General features: G+C 38.7%; 1 protein-coding gene across 1 annotated transcript in view; it reads right to left on the bottom strand.

Annotated features, from left to right (window-relative positions):
• MTA3 (metastasis associated 1 family, member 3) overlaps positions 1-22,172 on the bottom strand; it is a 179,162-nt gene that overhangs the window by 38,486 nt on the left and 118,504 nt on the right. The window contains exons 12-17 of the mRNA XM_009325345.1: positions 19,086-19,144; positions 16,379-16,503; positions 14,969-15,120; positions 14,247-14,469; positions 5,634-5,720; positions 189-335 (exon numbers count right to left, since the gene is read on the bottom strand). Coding sequence (XP_009323620.1) covers positions 189-335; positions 5,634-5,720; positions 14,247-14,469; positions 14,969-15,120; positions 16,379-16,503; positions 19,086-19,144 — 793 coding nt within the window. The remainder of the gene's footprint in view (positions 1-188; positions 336-5,633; positions 5,721-14,246; positions 14,470-14,968; positions 15,121-16,378; positions 16,504-19,085; positions 19,145-22,172) is intronic.

Genomic DNA, 22,172 nt, shown 5'->3' with positions numbered 1-22,172 from the left:
TAAGAATCAACGCTATAAATGTGCTACTCATATCTTACATTTCTGTTGGTCTGTACCCCCTCATTTAATGTCATTTCTTAAAACCGTATTCTCTACAGAACAGTCACAAAACTTTGTTATTTCAGGTCCACATTAAGTTTTGCAATTCAGAGATTTAAAGAATATTTCTTTTATATTCCTTCACATACCATCAAGACCATTATGATGGCTGTAGTTTCTTTTTCCCAAAATACTTAGTGAAGAGTGGTTGGAGGGTGCAAGCAGTCGTTTTGCACTTGGACTTTGAAGGCTTGGTGTTGACCTGATTACATTGGGTTTCACTGCAGGATGAATCTCTGTTCGAGACAAAAGAGAAAGAGAGAGAGATCGTACATACTTGATTTAAAAAAAAATAAAATAAAAATAGTCTATTCAACATTAAATTTACATTTAAATTTCTAGTGAAAGGAAAGAAAGTTTCTTCAGCATGACTGTGTTTGCAAGACCACAAATAACAATTCAAACACGAGTCTTCATACCTACAGTTCTTCCAAGTAAGAAAAATCTATTTCACTTTAGATTGCCCGAGTTCAATACTATGGCGTAGATGTGTAAGGAATTCAGAGACTGAAGAGATAATACAAATCAATCTGAAACAGGTCTGCGTTTACATTTTCCTACCCTTTCGAGGTTTGTATTGAAGCTACACACCTACAGCTTTTTAAGCAAGCAAATAAAAGCATTTTACTGTAGTGAAATTACCTCAATACCTCAAGCTATTCAATATTTGCTGTCACAATAACAAGTTTCAAGGGATCTTCCCAAACACAAGTCACCAGGTGCAGGAAGTCAGGGAGCCAACCACAGCAGGGCTCTGAAGGTAAAACCACCCCAAAACCGCAGCAGGAACACAAAAATCGTTAAGACTGCACTGGGTTCCCCAGGTACTGTCGGACTCCCGTACAGAGTCATTACTGGGGAGTTTCAAACATCCCAGAGTATCTAAATACGGTTCATGGAGTAGGATTATTTTGGAGAAGGAGGAAGAAAGGTAGGTAAGAGGCAGTGAAATGCATCTGGCCAGCACACTTCAGAGTGGCAGCTGCTGTGTTTGCCAAAAGCTGATACAGTTGTATGGAAATTTCTGTTATCTGCCAGATAAAAGCGGCAAAAGGAAGCCTCGGTAGAGCCCGCTTGTCCTTCACCAGGAATTTGCTGAACCAATTAACTTATTCCCATCACACATTTGGGTTCAAAAAGCTACTACTGTGTACATCCTCGGACAGACCCAAATTTGCGAGGGAAGTCAGACCACCCGAGGGCAGGTCCCCATCCCTCTGACACAGCCACAGGGCACCAGCTGCCGGCACTGCGCAGGTTGCGAGACGCTCGCAGCCCGATTATGGCCGGCCACCCGATTGCCCCATGGAGCAGAAGAGACCTCTGGGCTGAGAACGCAAGGGCAGAGGGGCTGGGAGACGGATCAGGAGAGTCAGCTGTCCAAGGGGAGTAAGAAAAGATGAAAAAAAATTCATTTTGCACCCCCTGAAGTGAAAGTGCTCCTTTCTGCCTTTTTTTTAATAAAATAAAGCGTAGAAGCTGGGAATATGCAAAATCTAAGGTGAGGCCAGGTATCCAAGGAGGAGGCCCTCCAGCCTCTGCTATCCACAGCTATCACGCAGGAGAAACAGAAACCATTGCACAAAGCCAAAGTCCACTGCGATAGCAGATTTTTCCTCTTGCACAAATGCCAAGCAAATCTGATATCCAAGCGCTCGCCTGCCCGGCCTCATGCGCTCGCTCCCGCAGCAAGCCAGCACTCGCAGCTGCAGGTACCCAGCCCACCCACCCCGACCGGCAACCGGCCGTCGCTGAGGGGAGGCTGGGGCCTCGCGGCCGTTAACAGTCGCGATAACCTTTAAAAGGCAGAAATAGAAAGGCGGGACAGGCAAACAGTTTCATCAGTGTGCAAATAGGTGGAAAGGAGTAGGATGGCCACAGTGACTTGGCCAGGCTGTACTGGGAACAGCACGCCAGGAGGAGACAACGCCAACGATTTTCACATTTGAAAAGACTCTGCTTAATTGTTAACTACTGGTTTGGTCAGAGCTTGCAACCATACCCCCTCCTCATCCAAGATGCTTCAAGAGGGTCAGATTAGAAAAAGTATAGTAGGGTAATGCACCAGGCAGGTGTTAGAATAGCACAGAGCTAGGGTACAGGTAATTGCTTCAGGGCAGTCCTGTAGATTTGGGGGATGTGTGTGAAGGCCAGCTTGATGTCACCGATCTTCTCACCACTTACTTAGATGAGAGCTTTTTACTACCATTCACTGCAGTACTCATCCGCTTTTCATATAAGAGTTAGGAACACCGAGCTCCCAGCAGATTTCATGGCATGGCCCATTTTTCACGCTGTAGAGAACAAGTGCCTACTTCGTGTTTTTACTAAAATGGGAACAGAGGCGCACTTAATGTTATGAACACTACTGATTGCTAAAGCAAAACCTTCAACTGAAATAGAGAGGTTTGCACTGTTTGCTTAAGATGATTGGAATTTGGATTCTAAAATGCTCATTTAGCAATCTTTTCCAGTTTTCTGAAGGAAGTGATTAATTTTCAGGGCTAACACCACTAAAATATTTTATTTGCCAAAGAGCTCCAGCAGCATCCACAATAATCCCAGCAGCTGGATCAACATATGAGAACTTGTAAACTGCTTCTGTCTGCAGCGTATAGGAGAAATAATTTTATATTTTCAGGATGGACGAACAGTTGAAGAGGGAAGCATTTCCTTCCTTCGACTTTTCTTGGGTCTGGAGGTCACTAAATCCTCCATTAGTTTACCACAAAAGCTGTCCTTTCTGCAGTACGGGAAGGTAGCAAGGCCAAGCTCTCCTTTTGAGTTCTGGAAAGAAACTTAAACAGCCAGGACCACTTCCCAGTGGATTGAGTCCTTCCTGTGGGGTCTTTACACTGTACACTCACTCATCCTCTACATATAGACTTGCTTCAAGTATTTGCATCCTTCAGACCAGCACTTTCTAACTAGCTGCTTCATCACCCGAGAGAGGTAATGAGGCATTTCAGGGGTTTTGCCTGAATTATATTATACCCTCATATTATTGTATTACGGAATAACAGTAATTAGGGATCTTCTAATTCCTGCTGCTATTAGCCTTGTTCTATTGCCTAGTACTTCACTGAAATCTCCTAGCCACCCGCACCTTCTGCTAACTCAGAGAACTAACTATAACATCCAAATAATCCAAATTATCCCTTTAGCCACACAACAAATAACCAGTTGGCCAGATTCAGATTATATAATTTCCGAAATAAAAATAAAACAGGAATAAGAAACAATACTTGAACAACCTATTAGGAACCTTTATTATAAGACCAGGTTGCAGCCTCAAACAACGAATTAGCAATAACAACTCTAAAACCTTCTATTTCCACTAATGTCGCTAGGGTAAAATAAAAAAAAAAAATCCAAAGCAAACAAAGAAAAATTGAAGTCTCCTATTGAGTCGCCTAAATAAGTATCCTGGATTCCAGAGGTGCTTAAGCAGCTGCACCTCTCTCTCATCTCATCTCCTCAACATGCATCCCAGCTGGAAACGTTAGCCCGGTTTCCTCATAACTAGGAGGTAATAGAGGACATTTAATTAGCCGGGGATTCCTTTTAGGGGGTTTGTTCAGTAGGCACAGTGATGACTGAAGAGATTACGGGGGATTACCCCCAGCTCTCGAGAGGACAGCGCTGACTTTTAATGCGTAACCTACCTCACCCGAGGAACCGGCAGCCAAGCAGCAGAACAGGGATAAAGGGAAGCGATGACCCAGGATGTGCAGGGCACCGAAATCCTCTCTGCTTACCAGCAGAGCTGAAAACAGTAGTGCCCTGAGAGACAGAGTTAACTCTGTTCCAATAAATGTCTGTGGGAATGGCATGGAAGGAATTTTAAAAAGAAAATAAATACCTCCTGTATAAGCTATGACATGATAGTTCATGCTAAATTCTATGAGAAAAATAATGCAAGCATTACTTATTCACTGGAACATGCAAACAAACATCCCAAACAAACAAAAAAAAAATCACAAACTAAACTAAAAAAAAACCCCACCAAGCTAAATGGCAAACAAAAAGCCATTTTCTAGCCATCCTTATACAGCTAATTCAGATGCATGTCCGTAACTACACTGGGTACGCTTCATATCCCTGCAACGCACATTATTTACCTTCAACTGTAGTGAGATACCTTCACTTCCTATACAGTCAAATGCTACGCAGACTCTACAGATGCCTGGTGCATTTTAGCACTGTTAATCTTCTACAAAACCTTCACGTAAGCACACATAATGCTGTCTGACACAGTTCATCCATTTACTCCCATTAAACCTACAGACTTAGGCTCCCAGAGGTATCAAGACAACCCCTCACCGACTAAATAACGTGGCACTAAAAACACGCAGTACCTTCTGAGATTACACACGCTGCCGTTTCTTCTTTCGACTACCCAAACGGGGTCAGCCGGACTGAACCACCCATCTCCTGCCGGATTCCCCCCCTCACAACCACAGCTCCACCAAGTCAATCAAAGCAGTCCTTTCCTCATCCACTCGAATGACAACATACGTCACACACAGCTGGGATGCCTGTAGGAAATTATCACTGGCTTTTTTCGTAAACTCCAGGGCAGGAGGAATCAAAATTCAGTGAGAGTGGGCATTAATTCTTCATTACTCAGTTTTCTGAAGTTTGGATTTTGTTAAATTCAATGTTCTGGAAGAACAGGTATAACTATGTTAATAGGTGATTTATATTTCAGTAAGTCAAGAGACTGTTATCGTTTAGTTTGTTCTAGTTCAAAAAAGACCTCCTGTTGATTGAAAATTTGAGAAAAACATTTAGACTGAGCCCTACCCTCAGCTTTACTTCTGTAGAATGGGATTAACACACTGCAGAATTATTCACTGCTGCTCTGATCAATGGATTGATTTCTATGTTCATTTGAGGATTAATATAAAGCCCCTGAGGTATCCCACCTCTCATATGATTATGTAAATATTTAATAGTCAGTGGTGGTTCCTTGCAAAGAGGACTCCTTTCATTTTTTAAGTAAGGAATCACAATTACTAGAATTTCTCCTCTCCCTGTTATCTTACGTGAGTACCTTGACCTCCTGGCTATGAACTCACTACAGATTTCATTGCATCTTTTGAAATTCTGTCATCAAATTAAGAGACGAGTGTCTCATTATGGCTGACGTCTGCTCCTTTCAAGTACATGGGAGTATTACAAGAGGATTCAAGGGACACAGTAGAGTAGCGCTGGGCGTACTGAGTATCTCATCTCCCCTTTGAGTGCTTCTTTATTTAGATTACCAGGATATTTTTCACATTCTAAATTACATCAGGTTTCACTCTGCCACTGTAAACCAGTATCAGAAGGCAGCCTGCCTGCATCCTGCAAGTTCAGTCATCCGGTTTTGCAACTGATAGCAGACCAGAGTTTTTATTAATTTATTAACTTTATAGTTTCCTTTTTACTACAAGCATAAGTCTCTCATTCTATGCATACAGGATTTTTAAGTATCAGTAAATACTGAATGTTCATGTGATTCATTTTCTCCTCTGGAGGCAGATACCCACCTAAATACCCAATGATACATGACAGTGGTTTTCTGGTGCTTTTGATCTTCAGAGGATTTCCAGTAACTTCACAATGTCGATCTGCATCTGAGAATTTTAAAGAATGAAACTCAGTTTAAATATTCTACCATTACAAATATAATTAGGATGCACCAACCAGTTTCTGACTTACATTTTTACCACAAATTTCTTTTTAGCACACATTCTTCTTTTTTTCATCAATGCTAATAATAACAGAAATTAAAAGGCAGGCCATGTCCTCATTCATGCAAGTGATGTTATGATTTTTTTTTTTAAGTTAAGATAAGTTCTAACACAAGTCTGATTGCATTTTTTGCCTACAAAGTCTTTTTGGAGACAGTCAGCTAGGCAAATGAAACACAGATGAAAACATGAGTACTAAAATAAAAGCAGCTCTGGCTATTAAAAAGAATTTTCATGGAATTCTTCATTGTTTTCTACAAGCTTGTCTGACCCTAAATGGAGTAATACAGACATAAGAAGGATTTAAAGTTGGGACTACTGATTTTGGTCATGTATTACTCACATGGTACAGTGATTCATATCATTCTTAGTAAGTCAAACAGAACATGGGGGCTACTATGGCAAGATGAAGCTTAAAAAAAAAAAACAAACCCAAAAAACCCCTTTACTGTAAACCTTTGAACAAAGTGGTCAATTGCAACTAAGTATGACAGAGCTCAAAGGTCTCCAAGATAGGAACTTCCTGCGAAGTAAATGAAAATAAGCAGTTCAGTAACTACCTTAATGTGATGCTAGAACTATGAACTCACAACTTAAAAGGCACTATGAGTACACAAGCAGAGAATCTGTCTAAATGCCCCGGACATGGAAGCGTCACTATGAAGAGGATCACGCTTAGACAGCGGAGTCAATCAACCTAAGGTAAAAATTCATGATACGCCAGGTTTCAGTTAATAGTTTCAAGACTACTGGAACCATACTATTTTTTTTTAAACTCCTCAGAACGGTTGGGTTATCTGTCTTCCAAGAGCACATAAGCAATCCCCATATAGGGCTTCCAGTATCCTTAGAACGCAGGTATTCTGTTTTGGACAAAATTGCATTCATATGTTGATTGTGTAGATCTCTAATTCCCTCACATGGAATTACTCCCCACATGCACCTACATATGCGTACACCTTTCTTCGTATAGGTTTCACAGGTGCACATGCAGATCTGCATTTTCTAATAAACTTTACAACAGCTAGATACTATAAATAGATTATAATAACTGTAATTCCACTTGTTTTACCAGAATGTTTCTGTTTGTTTTGTTCCAGCACAAGATATGGAGGACATAGGCACATGAAGAGGATAAGACACTATATAGAACAATTTACATTTGAGAAAAAAGTAAAATTTACAATCTCTTCATGTGTTCTATCTAGCTACGTGTAAAAAACTTGTAGGTCATGAAACCACAGCAATGACTGAAGTAAGTATTTCAGTATGTTCACAGATGTTTTTAATGCAGCAGACAATGCACAACTTAGTTCAACGTATTAAGGAAACTACTTGAAATTCTTACATGTGCTAAGCGTAAATGATAGCTGGTATCTGGGAAGCCCAAAGGTTCCAGAGCCCTAGTGCCAAATACACAAAGTACTTTATTATTTTACCTTAATAGCAAAATATATTGTTCTCAGTGAAAAAAATGCACTGAACCTGGTGCCTAAAATATTTTTAATATTCCAAACACTTGAAATATTTTAAGTGACAGAGTAGAACGATGTGTCTCCATTGTCTCCCTTAGTAAAATAAGCACAGACTATACAGTGAGTATTTTATAGTTACTTTGGGAACAGCAAAGCATCGCCTAAGAAGTAATTAGCAAGAAAATTTTCCATCTACATGTCTTCACTGTAAAAAAAAAAAAGACATTGAATCATGGTGAGATATTAATATGCTGACTGAGAATACAGACTGCAAAGAGAGCACAGTTTCCATGCTTGAGGCAAAGCATGTTCACCAAAGGTACCGCATGGGTATTCCAAAGCACACCAATCTATTAAAAGTTAAATAGGTTTAACAGCAGCAAACTTTAATCCACAATATGGTACTCCCATGAAGAATACAATAAATTTTATGATCTTTATGCACTACATACAGAAAAACACGAAGTTAGATTGGGCATCGCTCTCAAGTGTAAAACCATAAAATAAAATTTAGGTAGGAAGTTGTCAAAAACAAAATTAAAAAAAAAGTCCTAAAATCAAATATGGGCTTCCACAGGAACACTAAAGATCTTAGTAAGATCAGTGAAATAGCGGAAGCTATGAGAAATAAAAATGTATTTAAAAAAAAACAACTGGAGTATTACATTTGATAGTGTCTTTTTTTCAAACATATCAGAAGCAGAAAGTGCGCTAGTGCCTGTAGCAATAGGAGATGATCAAGGTGTGAGGAAAATCTAGAAGATAGGTAAAGGCATGGCAGAAAAGCTGGATGAATTCTCTGCAGCCTCGTTCACTGCAGAACTTAAACAAGTCCGCTTCCAAAACCCTTTTAAAGAAGAAAGTGTGAGAACTGTGCATCCATAGGAAATATTTCAAAACAAACTGGTTAATGAATAAAAACAAGTTACTAGGACCAGGTGGAATTCATCCAAACAGAAACTGCTGAGCACGCGCACTACTGGTGTTTAACTAATGCTTAAACTGTTCTTGGTTCAAGAGAACAAACACACGGCAAATGCGATAACATTCTTCAGTAAGTAGGCATGCAGACTGGCAAAAGGGTTGAACTATTAATAGAGGCATACAGTTAAATACGGAAACATCAAGGGAGCCAACAAAGACCTTGTAAAGGGAAAACATGTTTAATGTGTTCTCATTATTCAGCGGCGTGTCCTTGCAACAAGAAGGACAACCGCAGACTGGGCCTTGCTAGCCCAAGTGCAGCCAGCGGGGAGAGGGAGGTAACCCTTCCCCTCGGCCTCTGTGAAACCACGTCCAGACGCCATGTCAAGTTCTGGGATCCCCACTACAAATGAGATATCGACATGCTGGAGAAAGTCCAGCTATTGGAGAGTCTGGTTTGGGGCTGGAGTATAGGAATGTACACGGAGAACTGGGTCTGGTCAGCCTTGAGATGAGGCGGCCAAGGGGAGACCCGATTGCCACCTGTAACTACCTAGTGGCAGAGCATAGGGAAGACCAAGCCAGACCCCTCTCGGCGGTACGTAGGAAGGGGACAACATACTATTGCTGTCTGTGGCAACAGACACAAGCTGGCAGATGGGATATTCTCCTTAGGTATAAGGAAAAGATCATTTACTGTGAGGTTGATCAAACACTGGAACAGGTGCCCAGAGAAGCCATGGAGCCTCCATCCTTGGAGGCACACAGATCTCATCTGGACAAACGGCCCTGAGCACTTGAGCTTTGTGCAGGGGTGGGATTAGAGACCTCCAGAGGTCCCTTCCTGCCTACACATCCTGTAAACCAGTGGCCGCAAGTGTCACAGGTCTGCCAGGAACCTCTGAAGGAATGGTGACATGTACACATGCAGCTGACCTGGCATCCAGCTTGGCATTTCAATTAGCTTTTAACAAACTGTGTCACCGAAGACCGGTGCTGTCCAGCTGTTACAGGGTAAAAGAGAAGGGTTTTTTTCAGGGATTAGCACCTCATTAAAACTAATTGTCTATGTAATCCCCAAAGGATCTCTGCTGCTCAACATATAAAAGATCAGGAAAAGAGGTGACTAGAGTTAAAGTTTCCTGATAAGAAATTACTGAGCATAATCAAAGCTAAAACTGATTGCAAAGGATATCAGCAGCATCAACAATAAATGTAAACTCATTCTTAAGGGGTAAAATGACTGTAACATACAGATACAACGATGGGTTCTACACCATCACCATGCAGAAGACAATTCATGGAGTCAGTGTCAACAGCTTTCTAAAAATATCTAGACAATACTAAAGAGTGGCCACTTAAAAAGAAATTAGAATCAGAATATTACAAATTATGATGATAGGAAAATAGGAAAACATGCGAGACTCTACAATGATGGGAAACCTGTATCTTGAAGTGCATGTAATTTGGGGCACCATAACCCTAAAGAGGATACAGTACAATTAGAAAAACTCCAGGGAACAACATTACGAACCACAGTTGAAATGGATTCTTTATGAGGTTTTAAACAGACCGAGTTCTTAATCTAGAAAAGTGATGGCTGTTGTGGGTATTACAGAGGTCAACGAAATCAGGAATGCTATGGAGAAGATGATAGTGAATGAGGCTTTTTCTTTTAGTTTTGAAAGGGTTTTTTAATGATTTCCTTTTTTTAAACTAGATTTGTAGGTCTCTTAAGCTTAGAAAGACTCTCATTGGGGAGTTATTTCTCTTTGACATTCCATCATATCGCTATCAAAATTCAGATTATCTAATGAATGTACTGTGCTCTATGTATTCCCTGAGTAGTATTCTTCCTCGAAACTCTGGGGGAAAAAAATAGTGTGTTCTTTTAATTATTTTACTGGCTACTAAAATCTGGCACAACTGTATTCAAAGATAACAGTAGAGAAAATATTTCCATCCTAGATGCGGCCAAAAGATCTTCCATAGCTATCAAAATCAAGGATGTAAAAACCTGTTTGTAAACCAATACCCATAAATGTGACTCACTTCAGATGAATGGGTCATTTTATATCAGTAAAACGTAGGCTGTATGCTTACAAAGACAAATTCAGTAACATTTTGCATATTCTACTTAATTTTCACTTGCCTTTATCAAACCAGACCGTAACAAGCAAGTACTGTGTACCAAACTTGTTATTAAAACTGCAGATTTAAAGGTATGTCAAGTTTTGATCATGAACAGTGTACCTGTTTCCAGATAACTACATATATGTTCTACAGATAATGCATTACCATCCACTGAAAACATTTTGACAATCATGTCTACATACATAGAGTGTAGTTACCCAAATTTAAATTACTATAATTAATACACTCAGTTATATTGATAAAACTGTATCTGAGCAGGGGGGGGGGAAAAGAAAAATCCCTCAAACTCTTCCTGTGCTGAAGTAATAAGGTTCACAGATGCATGGCTCACTCTCATGCATACATCAACATGCTCACAAGCTGGAGACAGATCCAATCTTGTCAGTGACTGTCTGGAGAAGAATGCCCACTTTGGTTTCCTCTAATTAAGAGACCTTCCACGGACAGGATAGTTTTGCTTAACTTTCTAAAAAAGGTACAATACATTCAAACTAAAAAGAAGGTATTTTGCCTAATTTAGAGCATGGGAATTTCCTCTTACCGAAACAGTTCACCGGTTCTAATTATTCCTGAAAATCCATCAGACAAGTTTATTGTCAACAACTACAGCGAGTCTATTATCTTCAGGCAGAACAAAGTTTGAGATTTCCATGATGGCTTGGGCTCCTAGCAGGAGGTGCCATGGCTTCTCACCCTTCTGGTGACCATCCCTAGATTGAACTGGGAATGTAAATGCATCGTCTCCACTACCTCCTGCTGGCATCGGAGCAGGGGTCATGCTACACGGTTCACTAATGAGAAAAACCTAATCCTCTGCACTAACTGATGGAATGAAGAACACCGAATAGGACCTTGTTTTCTGCCAGTGGATGTAATGGGCTGAGGGAAATGACGTGGCTGGAATTAGAATAATAAAAAATGCTCTGCCTGAAATCTCATTTCACCTAGAAGATGGTTGGGCCCGAGATTAGCATTCTCAGAGGCTTCCATGCCCCTCTCCAAGGCAAAAGAAGTATCTGCAGATGAGTTCAGATGGACTGCAAAAAATCAATTTATTTTATGAGCAAGCTCTGACTGGCTTGTTCAGACTTTCTCAGAACTGGGAATTAGTTTCAATTACAAGCTGGCACTTCAACAAATTGCATGAGACTAAGAAGGCATAAATCCTGGTACGCTGCTGGGTGAGTGTCCTACCACCCTTCTGTCTTTAGATTTTATGGTTTCTGAGTGTTGGTATGGCGCCTACTGCAATACAGTTGTGAAATGCAGTTACGTTTTCAAGCACTGGTTTCGCACACGCACAGTCAGGTGAGTCTGACAAAGCATCTAAGCAGTCATTAGATCCAAGTTTCAGCACACCACCATGGAAAACAAATTCCAAATCAGTTCTTGGACGTCCTAACCATCTCATGCCCTATCACATCATGGGTAACCTGCTACTCTGGCCAGCTTATTATCTAAGCACAGTTCTAACTTTTGTAACACCACCACAGACATTCATTCAATGCTGTAATTACTCAGTGGTATTCAACATACGAAGTCATTACTGTTAATCAAGTATCTCATTTAAAAATTAAAAATTTTGAAAATTACTTCATCAAGCTATCCTTAGAAAAGGATTCAGGGCATTCAGGAAGAGAGAGTCTATTTAGTTAGAACATTAAAATCTACAGAGTGCTCTGAACACGGCTCACCAGATACAAGTACATGAACAAAACTAGAAAAGTATTTATTTACTTACTTGCTAGGCTTTACGCCTAGTAAATATTTAAGCCACATTTAAGAATATGACAATGAAGGTAAGAGCACTGTACGATTCCAGAGAGATGGATATTGCCAGAAACAGAATACACGCGTGTGTGTGTACACACAGAGAAACATGAGTTAAATTAATTAAATGAGGTATAATCTGGTTTCCACTCTTATAAAATAATTTGAATGTTGTGTTCAAAAAGCATTGACAACTGTGACTTCCTCCCCCCTCTCCTCCCTCCATCTATGTTAGGTCTCATCAGGAAGCATCAGCATTCAAAAAGACAAAATTGCAAGGTCCAAATTTTTCTTTAAATAAGAATAATGAAATACAGAGACTACAGGGAAAAAAAAAAAAAAAAACTTTCTCTTGTTGTTAATCTGATGTTGTTGTTTTTCATTCAAAGGAGGAACAAAGAGGAAGCACTCACAGCACTTCAAGTCTCATACAAGAATGACTATTTCCTTCTGAAAAGCTCAGCTTTTCACTCCTTTGTTTTAAAGTTGAACTGTGTATAGAACACTTGTTCTAGTATGATGATTAACAGTTGGATGAAACAGGTTTTTTTCTTGTTTTTTTCTCTTCCTTAAACAAAAGCTTCATCTTCTTTCAAACTGAGTTACTGCAGTGAGTGAGAAGAAATAGGGACATGAATAAAAAAGGTTCAAGTTCAAGTGAACTTCTAAAATTAATTTTCATCCATGATTTAGCAGAAATCAGTGCCAATTACATAAATTAAAAAGTACAATGCTTCCCCCTCAGAAAATAACTGTTATTTTGTATTAAAGATTAAAAGTACAATCCTAGTCCAGCCTTAGACACACTTCTTCCACAGAAGTACAACCCGCATGGTTTCCTTAAATCTGAAAGTTGTTCCTGACTTGCATAGCTTTGAAAGAAGAAAGAAAACAGCCGATAGGACAACTAAATAAGTAAGACAAGGACAATGAACAGAAATATTCACCAAGTTCTGGATGACTGCGGAAGTAGGTGAGGAGTTTGCATGCGAAGAATGGCTGGTGTTAAAGCACATAAGGGGAAAAGAGTTACTCAAAACCAGATTCTAAGCCTCTATGGAGTAAATTACTTATAATTGGCACTGACATCATCGGCATCCCAGTTAAATATGCTGGGAAAACATTTAGCGTTAATCTAGTAAACGTGGTTATAAACACAACATCTAATACTCTAAAAACGTTTCTTCAATTCTAATACAATTGACAGTACGGTGAGCCAGCGCGGCTCATCTTGGAATACCAAGCGCCTGCTCCAAGAACTGCATCTACGGAAGGCTGGGAAACATAACCAAACAGCGTGAGCAGTAAAACAAGGCGCTCAGCGCAGATACAAAACCTGCTGAAATATTCAGTGATTTTGCAGCAGAACTTACACACATATGCACATGAAGAGACCTACTGTTGCTATCTACAACAACTCACAACCTTTTGTCATACTACTAGTGAATTTGTCTGTTCTTTATATTTTGGCTATAAAGAACAAGTGTAACATAGGCAAGTATTATTTAAAACTAAAATTTCAAACTGGAACAGACAAAAAAAAAAAGATGCAACTATGATGAAATAATAAACATAGCTATCACCACCATCGGATCACCACAGTAACAAAGGGTTGTATTACAGGCGAGATGTAAATTCGTATGCATCCTAAGCGCCTCATTCCTTGATCAACGCCACTGAGAAAAAGTGAAACACGTACAGATCTACACTTTCTGTTCAGCGAAAGAATAAACGAACAATATAAAAGCGAACTACTTTCACACTGCCTAGCAGGAAGCATGTTTTTTATGTTACGGCATTGATTTCCCCTCCCGGTCCCCGATTTTTTTTTTAATGACAATTTTTCTGTAAGTGAATGAGGTAATAGGTCTTCCCTTTTCATTCACTGAAATGATCCCCCCAGCCCGAAATCTGTTCAAGGCAGCCAGACTTTATCCAATGTGTTGGTGATATGCTGGACAAATGAAAAAATGAAAAGCAAAAGCGTATAGACAAGAAACGTTTATTGAAAAAGAAAATAAAATTAAAAGACAAAAATGGGTGGGAAGCACAGCACACAGAACTAAGAATTAAAAAAACATCTTACATTCTGCCTTAATGGCAGCACAGTTAATAGGGACAAAGGGACGTCTTGCTGCCTGCCGCAGCCGGAGGGTATTTTTGCAGACCTGACGGGCCAGTTTTGTCCAACACGTTGTGTGAAGAAAGAAAGCTTGACGTGTTTTCACTGCCGACTTTGGACTTCCAGTGTTACGAACTGGAGTTCCCTGTGTGGCCTGCCGGGACATGTGAGTTCTAACATGGGATTCCTACAAAAACAAACAAAAAAAATCGTAACACATACATCTGAATTACAGCATTAAAAAAACCCACAATTCGGATAAATTCACAAGGCTAATCCAATAATATGTATAAGCACTATACAAAAAACTGGGGCTTACGTATGAAGCTGTAAAACAGAGTAGAGAACTCTATTGTGAGTGGATATATAATGCCATTCTAGATGAGATATTGTATAGTCCTATTAACATTTTACAGGTATCACACCATTTGATTGACAACATGACATTTCTCCACCAAAATGCATGAAGTGGATGTTTGCTTAGCTAAGACTTAGTCAAATAAAGACATGGCAGGACCCACACGCTGTTCAGTTCTACTTAAGACACGAAAAGGACTAATAAATTGAGTTTTGTAATACCAAAGTTGAACACATACATAAAAAATCATTCCATTAAATATTCAAATCACAGCAGTCTTGTGAAAGCACCACATTTTGTTTTAGGAAATTTATCTACACGATCGTACCTCTGTAGGTTGGCTGGAAGACAGTTTATCTTCATCCGTCTGTGTGGGCATTTTCAGGCCACCATATTTCTTCCAATAAATCCAGCAAGATGCACACAATCTACATTGCATATTAGGAGGACCCCAAGAATACCATTGGTGAGACTGTGGAGCTAAGGAGGAGAAAACAGCACACGTAAACTGGTGCACGCTACATTCAACATAATGAATCCAAATGCTGTAATAGACGGCTTTATATGGCCATCATATATGGCATTATAAAAGCATTATATGGATAAATATTTAATACATTTGACACGGAAAAAAAAAAGAACTTGAATTTTTAGGGTTTTTTTGTTTGTTTTTTTTTTTTAAACAAAAGCACCCCAGACATCAACTCCAAATGGAAATTTCAAAAATGCCTCCCTATTTAATTTCAAACCAGGGACTTTGTATTGCCAAGAAGAGATTTTCTTCCAGGGGACTACCAAACAAAATAACCAAACCCTGCCCGCCCCCAAAAAGCCCTATAAATCCTCTACCATAGGCTTATTAGGTTGCTTGTTACTTATTAGAATTACTTAAGATCTGTGTTTTTTGCTCAAGTCATGCAAAGTGAGTACTTATAAATCAAGATCCATTAAGAAAAGGACAAGCACTTCTCCTATCGACCTTGAAGATGCATATGTACCTTTACCTCGTGCGTGTGGAGGCTCAGCAGAAAACAGTAATTTAACCTTTTTTCTTTTCTTTTTGTAATCTTTCACAAGAAAACTATTCTTTAAAAAACATGATTTGAAAAACAACAAAGTATGTAACTGGAATTTTCTATACACAAAATATGGTTTTTATTTAATTGGTGTTTAAGAGACAGGCAGCCATAGCAATGATAAATGAAGAACTCTTTCAATTCTTTCTGTTTCTGAATTTTATTATATCTACTCTCATATATCCTATGTTGAAGGCTGCTATTTCAAGAAGTCCAACAAGGACCACCAGAAACACACAAAATACTAGGGAAAAAACCAACACACCCTCCCCCCGCCCCCCAACAACAACAGAGGGGAGGAAAAAACCCAAAAAACCAACTCAAACGCCCTGCAGCCTTACAGAAGAACCAAAAATAAGTTTGAATCCAGTATTCTGAAGGCAAAGGAATAACATATCAGTGCCATCATATTATACTACTTTATCTTTCTGTACTTTCTGAACTGTTAAAAAAAATAATCATAAAGTGGATTTGAATATTGACACATCAATATATTGAAGGCAACTCTAACTTAAAGTTATTTCTGCCACACAAGTCATTGAAAATTATCCTCTATAGCATGCAAACAAAAGTACATACATTTGTTTTTAAAAAACAGTGCATATTAAGATTAGCCCAAACTCCTGAATTATTAAAAAATAAAAATAAAAAAATTCACTTACTATAGCAGCTTTCACAAGCCCGACCTATTAGTGAGGCCTGTGCCTGGTAAGAGGCTCCCATTGCTCCATTGACTGCAGCAGGTTTCCCATTGTTGCTGGATATTTGATTGGGATTTGGTTTATTGCTTTAAAAAAAAAAAAAGTGATTTTACTAACCAGTTAGTCAACATGAAAACAAACAATCTAATTCTGGAATTCTGATGAGTGGTGACAACATCTGTAAAATCTGCTCTAAACAACAAAACTATTTTTATACTCCTCTAGTATTTTCAGCACTGTAAGAGACTTCCTATGTAAAGAGCTGCTTTGATACTCAAATTTACAGATCTTTGTAAAACGCTCTCACATGGTCTAAGCTACTTGACAAGCTAGTAAAAGACCAAGTCTCAGGGTCAAGCATTAACAAAAGCCTGACACAGCACAGAATTTAAGAAGGGGGTTCCAGTCAACAGGTAAGGCTTTATAAGGTGAGACTGGACTTTGGGTGAAGTATAACCAGTAAGAGTAGTAACACTGCCTATAATACTACAAGGCTGTCCACCCTAGATGAGGGTCTTCTGCCTCCTATCTCAAGCAGAAGTACGTAACTTTCCACCAACTGCAGTAGATGTTAATACCCTATAACCCTGGCAAAGCTCACCCAATATAATATCAGGCTGTTCTGTCCGAGTTCTGTCCTAAACTACTTTCTGAGAAGGCCGAAGAACTGGTTTTGGATTATTTTTATTGTTGTATTATTAGTGTGATTATTTTACCTACTAATACTTCAGCGAAGTAGGCCTTTACAGGTCAGTTAATTCAGAGAGAATTAATATTCTCCTCACTAGGTTAAGTACAGTATTTCCAAAGCTCCAAGTTTGTGGGTGTTAATTACCCCTTTGACAAGCTATACTCTCAATACAATGCAAGGCTGATACATTAATTCCTAAGATGATTATTCATTACTTTAGTTAGCATAAAATATGTTCAAGATTAGTTAAAATGACTAATTGAAGAAACCTTTGCTGTATCAAGTCTCTACTTGAAATGCCAGCAAGTCTGTCTCCTGCCTTCTCCTTTTTCACTATATCCAGTAAGAGACAAGTTTACAATTTCCAGATACTCTTTATCAAGTACCTTGGACTCAAGGTACAAGAGAAGGGATCAGGAGACGATTGTGTCTCCCGTGCTATGATCTGTCACAGTTACCTTCCAGAGAAGCCATGAATTGAAAGGGACTCCCTGGTACTGAGGACAGAACCTTGCTTTTACTGGAAATACCTTATGACCAAGTTCAAAAAGATATTCAGCTCTGTGAATCAATTCTACTCAGATTTCAAATACAATAACTCACTCTTGAAACAGAGCGTTAGCAATCCATTTGCCCACAAGTGTCCCAGATTGCACAGTTATCAAAGACTTGAGAAGTCCTAACACCCTCTTACCATTGACTATGGATTTTGTCTTGACATGGAGGCAAAAGACAGACAGTATGAAAGATAAAGGCAAAAATCCTGTATTTCAAAACAGGTTTTGTCATCCAATACAACTAGTCCCTACTGCAAACATACTGGCACAAGTCCTGAACCATCCACATGGGCCAAGGAAATTAAATTGAAAAAGCATTATGTAAAGACTGGGCATCTTACAGTTTTCCTAAAGCAGCCACTTCCCTGAAAGGGTTAGGAAACACTCCTACTAGAGCGTGCAGCTTTTTTTTAAAAGGTGTCATTTATCAGAGACTTGAGCTTTAAAACTCACAACGTTTCTTCAGAGATGAAATTAAAAGAATGAATTTAACAGTCCGCTGTTTGTATTATTAAATCTGGTTAAGAGAAAAGTCTGTATGAAATATGGAAGTGAAGCCCTATTGTATGCAATTTATACAAGTCATGAAAAAGCCAACAGTGGATTTTCAAAGTATTTCATTTGGTGTTCTAGTCTTCTGTTATACAAACACTCACAACAATGGGAAATTCACATATATGTAAACTGAATATACCCACAGAAAGCTTAAAAGAATGTCATCTGTAATCCTTTCTCTTCTCATAATCTTGAGAAAATTATGAATATGAAAGAGATTATATCTTGTTTCTGTAAACTACATGTTAACAAAAGCAGATATAGCATAGAGTTTAAATCTAAAAAAACAGATTAAAAACGCTTCAGAAGAACACAGATTTCATTAGACTTGTTCAAAGAGAAAAGATTTCGGGCTGTGTGCCATCTTTAATTTACAGCCAGAACATCTCGTCTCTAGCTGAAGAATAGATCGTATCAACAAGATAAAATTGTAATGGGAAAGTATCTGATTTTATTTTATGTAACTACATTAACTGCTTCTATTTTGAAATATTGCATTTACACAAATATGAAGTGTTGTGCTACAGGGTTTCAGAAACGATTATTCTGGAAAAACTGCTTTACAAACGATAAGGCCCTTCTTGGATGCGAGCAGTCCACGTGGCGCTTGATCACCTTTTGTAAAACTTCCCCCTGTTCCAGAACAGGCAGTTTGCAGGTCAAAGACAATGGGCTCAGTTAAGTACAAAGGTTTCATTTACGACAAGAGTTTGTGTCATTTTCTGATTATACCTCTGTATATTCTGTTTGTTTCTAACAAATACTAAGAAAGTAACTACCAAAAAGACAACTAAGAAAATATCATGCATGTTACTGTTTCAATTTTACCTGTTCATTATTCAGAAAAATGACTTGTTATACTCACTAGGTGGGGATGTATACTTGTTTCAATTTACTTTCTGCTTCAGCCGCTTTAAGACGTTTCTAGTTGAAAAATTAACACATTAAAATATTTTATTATATTCAAGTACGAGATTTCATAAAACTGCACACAATCCATCTTTAAATTATTTCTATTTTGTGATTCCACAAGTGCCTCCAAAACAAGTGTAGAAATCTGCAAGATGAAAACCATGAAAAACGAGTTCTCTGTTTTTATTATTGTTTGAAATTATAGTATACTGTCTTCCCCAGTAAAACTCACAGGCCTCACATATGACAACGAAACTGTAAAAACGACAGTTACAATTTACATAAATTACATCTACATAAACATGTAGGACATTGTGGCTAACCCTCATTGCAGAATAAGTAGAAAATAAACGAGTGAAATTGCACACAATGAGTCCCTCATCAGTCATGTAACTCAGTACTTCTTGTATGCTCTGTCAAGCCTCAGGCTACTATTTTATAAGCAGTACAAGGAAGTGGAACAGTAAAATCCACTTTTAGAAATAACTGAACACCTACTTCTGTTAAGTGCCATTAAAACTGTAGCTCAGGAACACAGCAGTAGCAGGACAGCTACATACTATCAAGACAGTCTGTGAACTTATTAAATGATTACTTTCTTCATACTAGCAACAAACTCAAAACCTGTTGCACTCAAGGTAGTATTATTAACTTCTAAAACGTTATTGCCATATATTATACAAGTAACTAAGATGACAATTTTTTCAGCAATGGCACAAGAAATACAGAGTTCAGATGTCTACTGTTTATCTGAAAGATTTGTCTGTATGTAAAAGATGAAGGAAAAAGATTATTTTCCTGCTCTTCCTGTACTCAAGAGATCACTTTTGTTCACGTGGGGGGGAAAAAAAAAAAGGGAGAAAAGGAGTTGAAACAGTCAATTTTATTACAGAGGAGGAAAAAAAACAGCAGGGATATTGATATTCAGCAATAATAAATCAGCACTACCTGCCTGCCTCTCAAGATTCTCCCTTTCTTTCTCAGGTGTTTAAAATCCAGTCCTCCATTTCTCCTACAACAGCCAATTCCCTTCTCTGCTATACTCCTATTTTCTGATATCCAGTCTTTGCAAGGCTCACAATCCAGGAAGATATTTCCCACCTTGAGAAAAGTATCATCAAAAGACTCTGCTCCAAGACTCTCTCACCTGAGCCATGAGGTGAGTTACAGGGTTAATCAGCTTTACTGGTCGAGTAGCCCGAGTAAGCCCCCTCATGTAAACCGCTGCTCTCTTCCATTTCAGAAAGTTGCCTCTGTGCCATCCATCACCGTAACTCTCATTCATAAAAACCACATCTTTGAGGAGCAATCTATGACAAATGGACTCCTAAGCAGTCCATGCCACCACGAATTAATTTCCGTGCAATATGAGAGCCCTTTTCCATTTATTTCCAAGACAGGCTTTTTTTTTTTTTTTAAAAACAGGTTTTTGCTGTTCACAGATGCCTAGTTGTGTTCGGAGCTACAGAAGTGACTCCCATCGACACATCTGGTGCAGTTGCAGTCTTTCCCCAGGACCAGGCTTGCCAACACTGCACTGCCTTCAAGAGGCCCATAGCAGAAATGCAAACACAGTATGCTCTGCCTGCTTAAGTCAGTTTTTACGAGAGCAAGGAGAAAGAACAGCAGCAGCATGCTCCAAGTCTGATAAACTGACAGTTTTTAGTCTGAGAACATTTCACAGCCCCAGCAGAAGAGCTTTCAATGGTGAACTCTTTTTGCTTAACAGCTTCAGGCCACAGGCTTCCCACAACTGTCTCTTTCTCCTTTCCATATTACACGCAACAATATGGGATTTGTTTTCAAACTGAAAAAGCATGTGAGACTGCAGGTCAGCAGGTAACATGCGTTCCACAGAGGTTCATAACAAACTGGTCCCATTCTACAAAAAGAACGAATAAATCTCACTGCACACCTAGCAAGATCATCAGAGCAAAAGAGAAAAACACAATAAAGGGAAAGAAATGAGGAAAGTAGCCTTGAAGCACTGTCAAAATGTAAAGGCATTTGTAGGAAGCTGTATCATGCCCTGATGGCAGTGTCAGTGAGAAGTGACTATACACAGTAATTAAATTTTAGCATACTTTTAATACTGGCATGGGGGTTGTAAGGAATGCAATTTTAGCAATTGCTTTCCTCCTTTATTTACTGAAGTGAGTCATATACTGCCTTCTACAAAATAATCACACAATGCCATTCAGTGTAAGCTATATTTTTATGCACTAAAACTGTGGTTAACATTGCTCCCTAAAAGCAACAGAAAATGTCACAGCTTGAATTCACACTGACCTATCAACTTTTAAGTACCAAGAGAGAAGAAAGGATGCAGAAACAAAACTATCAACAAATAATTGCAATTTCTGAGATGAAACCTCTGCCTGTTGAAATTTAGAGGATGGAAAGTGGTAAGCTGTAAAGGTTGGAAGTTGAAATTGAAAACATTTAGAAAAGAAACAAAGCACCCAGTTTGTAACAATAAGGGTAACAAATCACTGGAGCAATGTAACAAAAAGAACTGATGCTTTTCCTGGAAAAAAAAAAAAAATTACACCTGATCTTAAACAGTAACTATTTCAAACAAGTGGTACAGACTGCATTGTAGGGGAGGTCAAGCTACACTAACCCAGCTTTTCACCTGGGCTCTACTACTTGTAATCAACTACCCTTGAAACTGAATGTTATTTCTTTTTAAGAACTTTTATTTTGAGTATCAACTGACAAATATCCCAAGAAATGAACATTTCCCTATGTTAGTACTGTTTTCAACAGTGGAAATGAACAAATGAGAGGGAAATGTAATATATTGTCGTAGTACAGTAATTGAGTTATCTTTACATATGTTCTCCCTTTTTCTGTTGCAAAGTCTCAGTAAAAGTGTTTTTGCATTGTATCAGATTTTTAAGGAGAACACCACAAATAATGAGAACACATTTCATTCAGTGGAACGAGCCACCTGGCCTTCCTCAAACACTATATAATGTAGTGGTCATGAAAAGTGCCATATCACCAAGAATGATTACCCGAGGCCTGAATTAGTTTT

Source organism: Pygoscelis adeliae, unplaced genomic scaffold (assembly GCF_000699105.1).
Source record: "Pygoscelis adeliae isolate BGI_AS28 unplaced genomic scaffold, ASM69910v1 Scaffold96, whole genome shotgun sequence".
Lineage (NCBI taxonomy): Eukaryota > Metazoa > Chordata > Aves > Sphenisciformes > Spheniscidae > Pygoscelis > Pygoscelis adeliae.
This window is presented reverse-complemented; position numbering and strand designations above follow the sequence as displayed.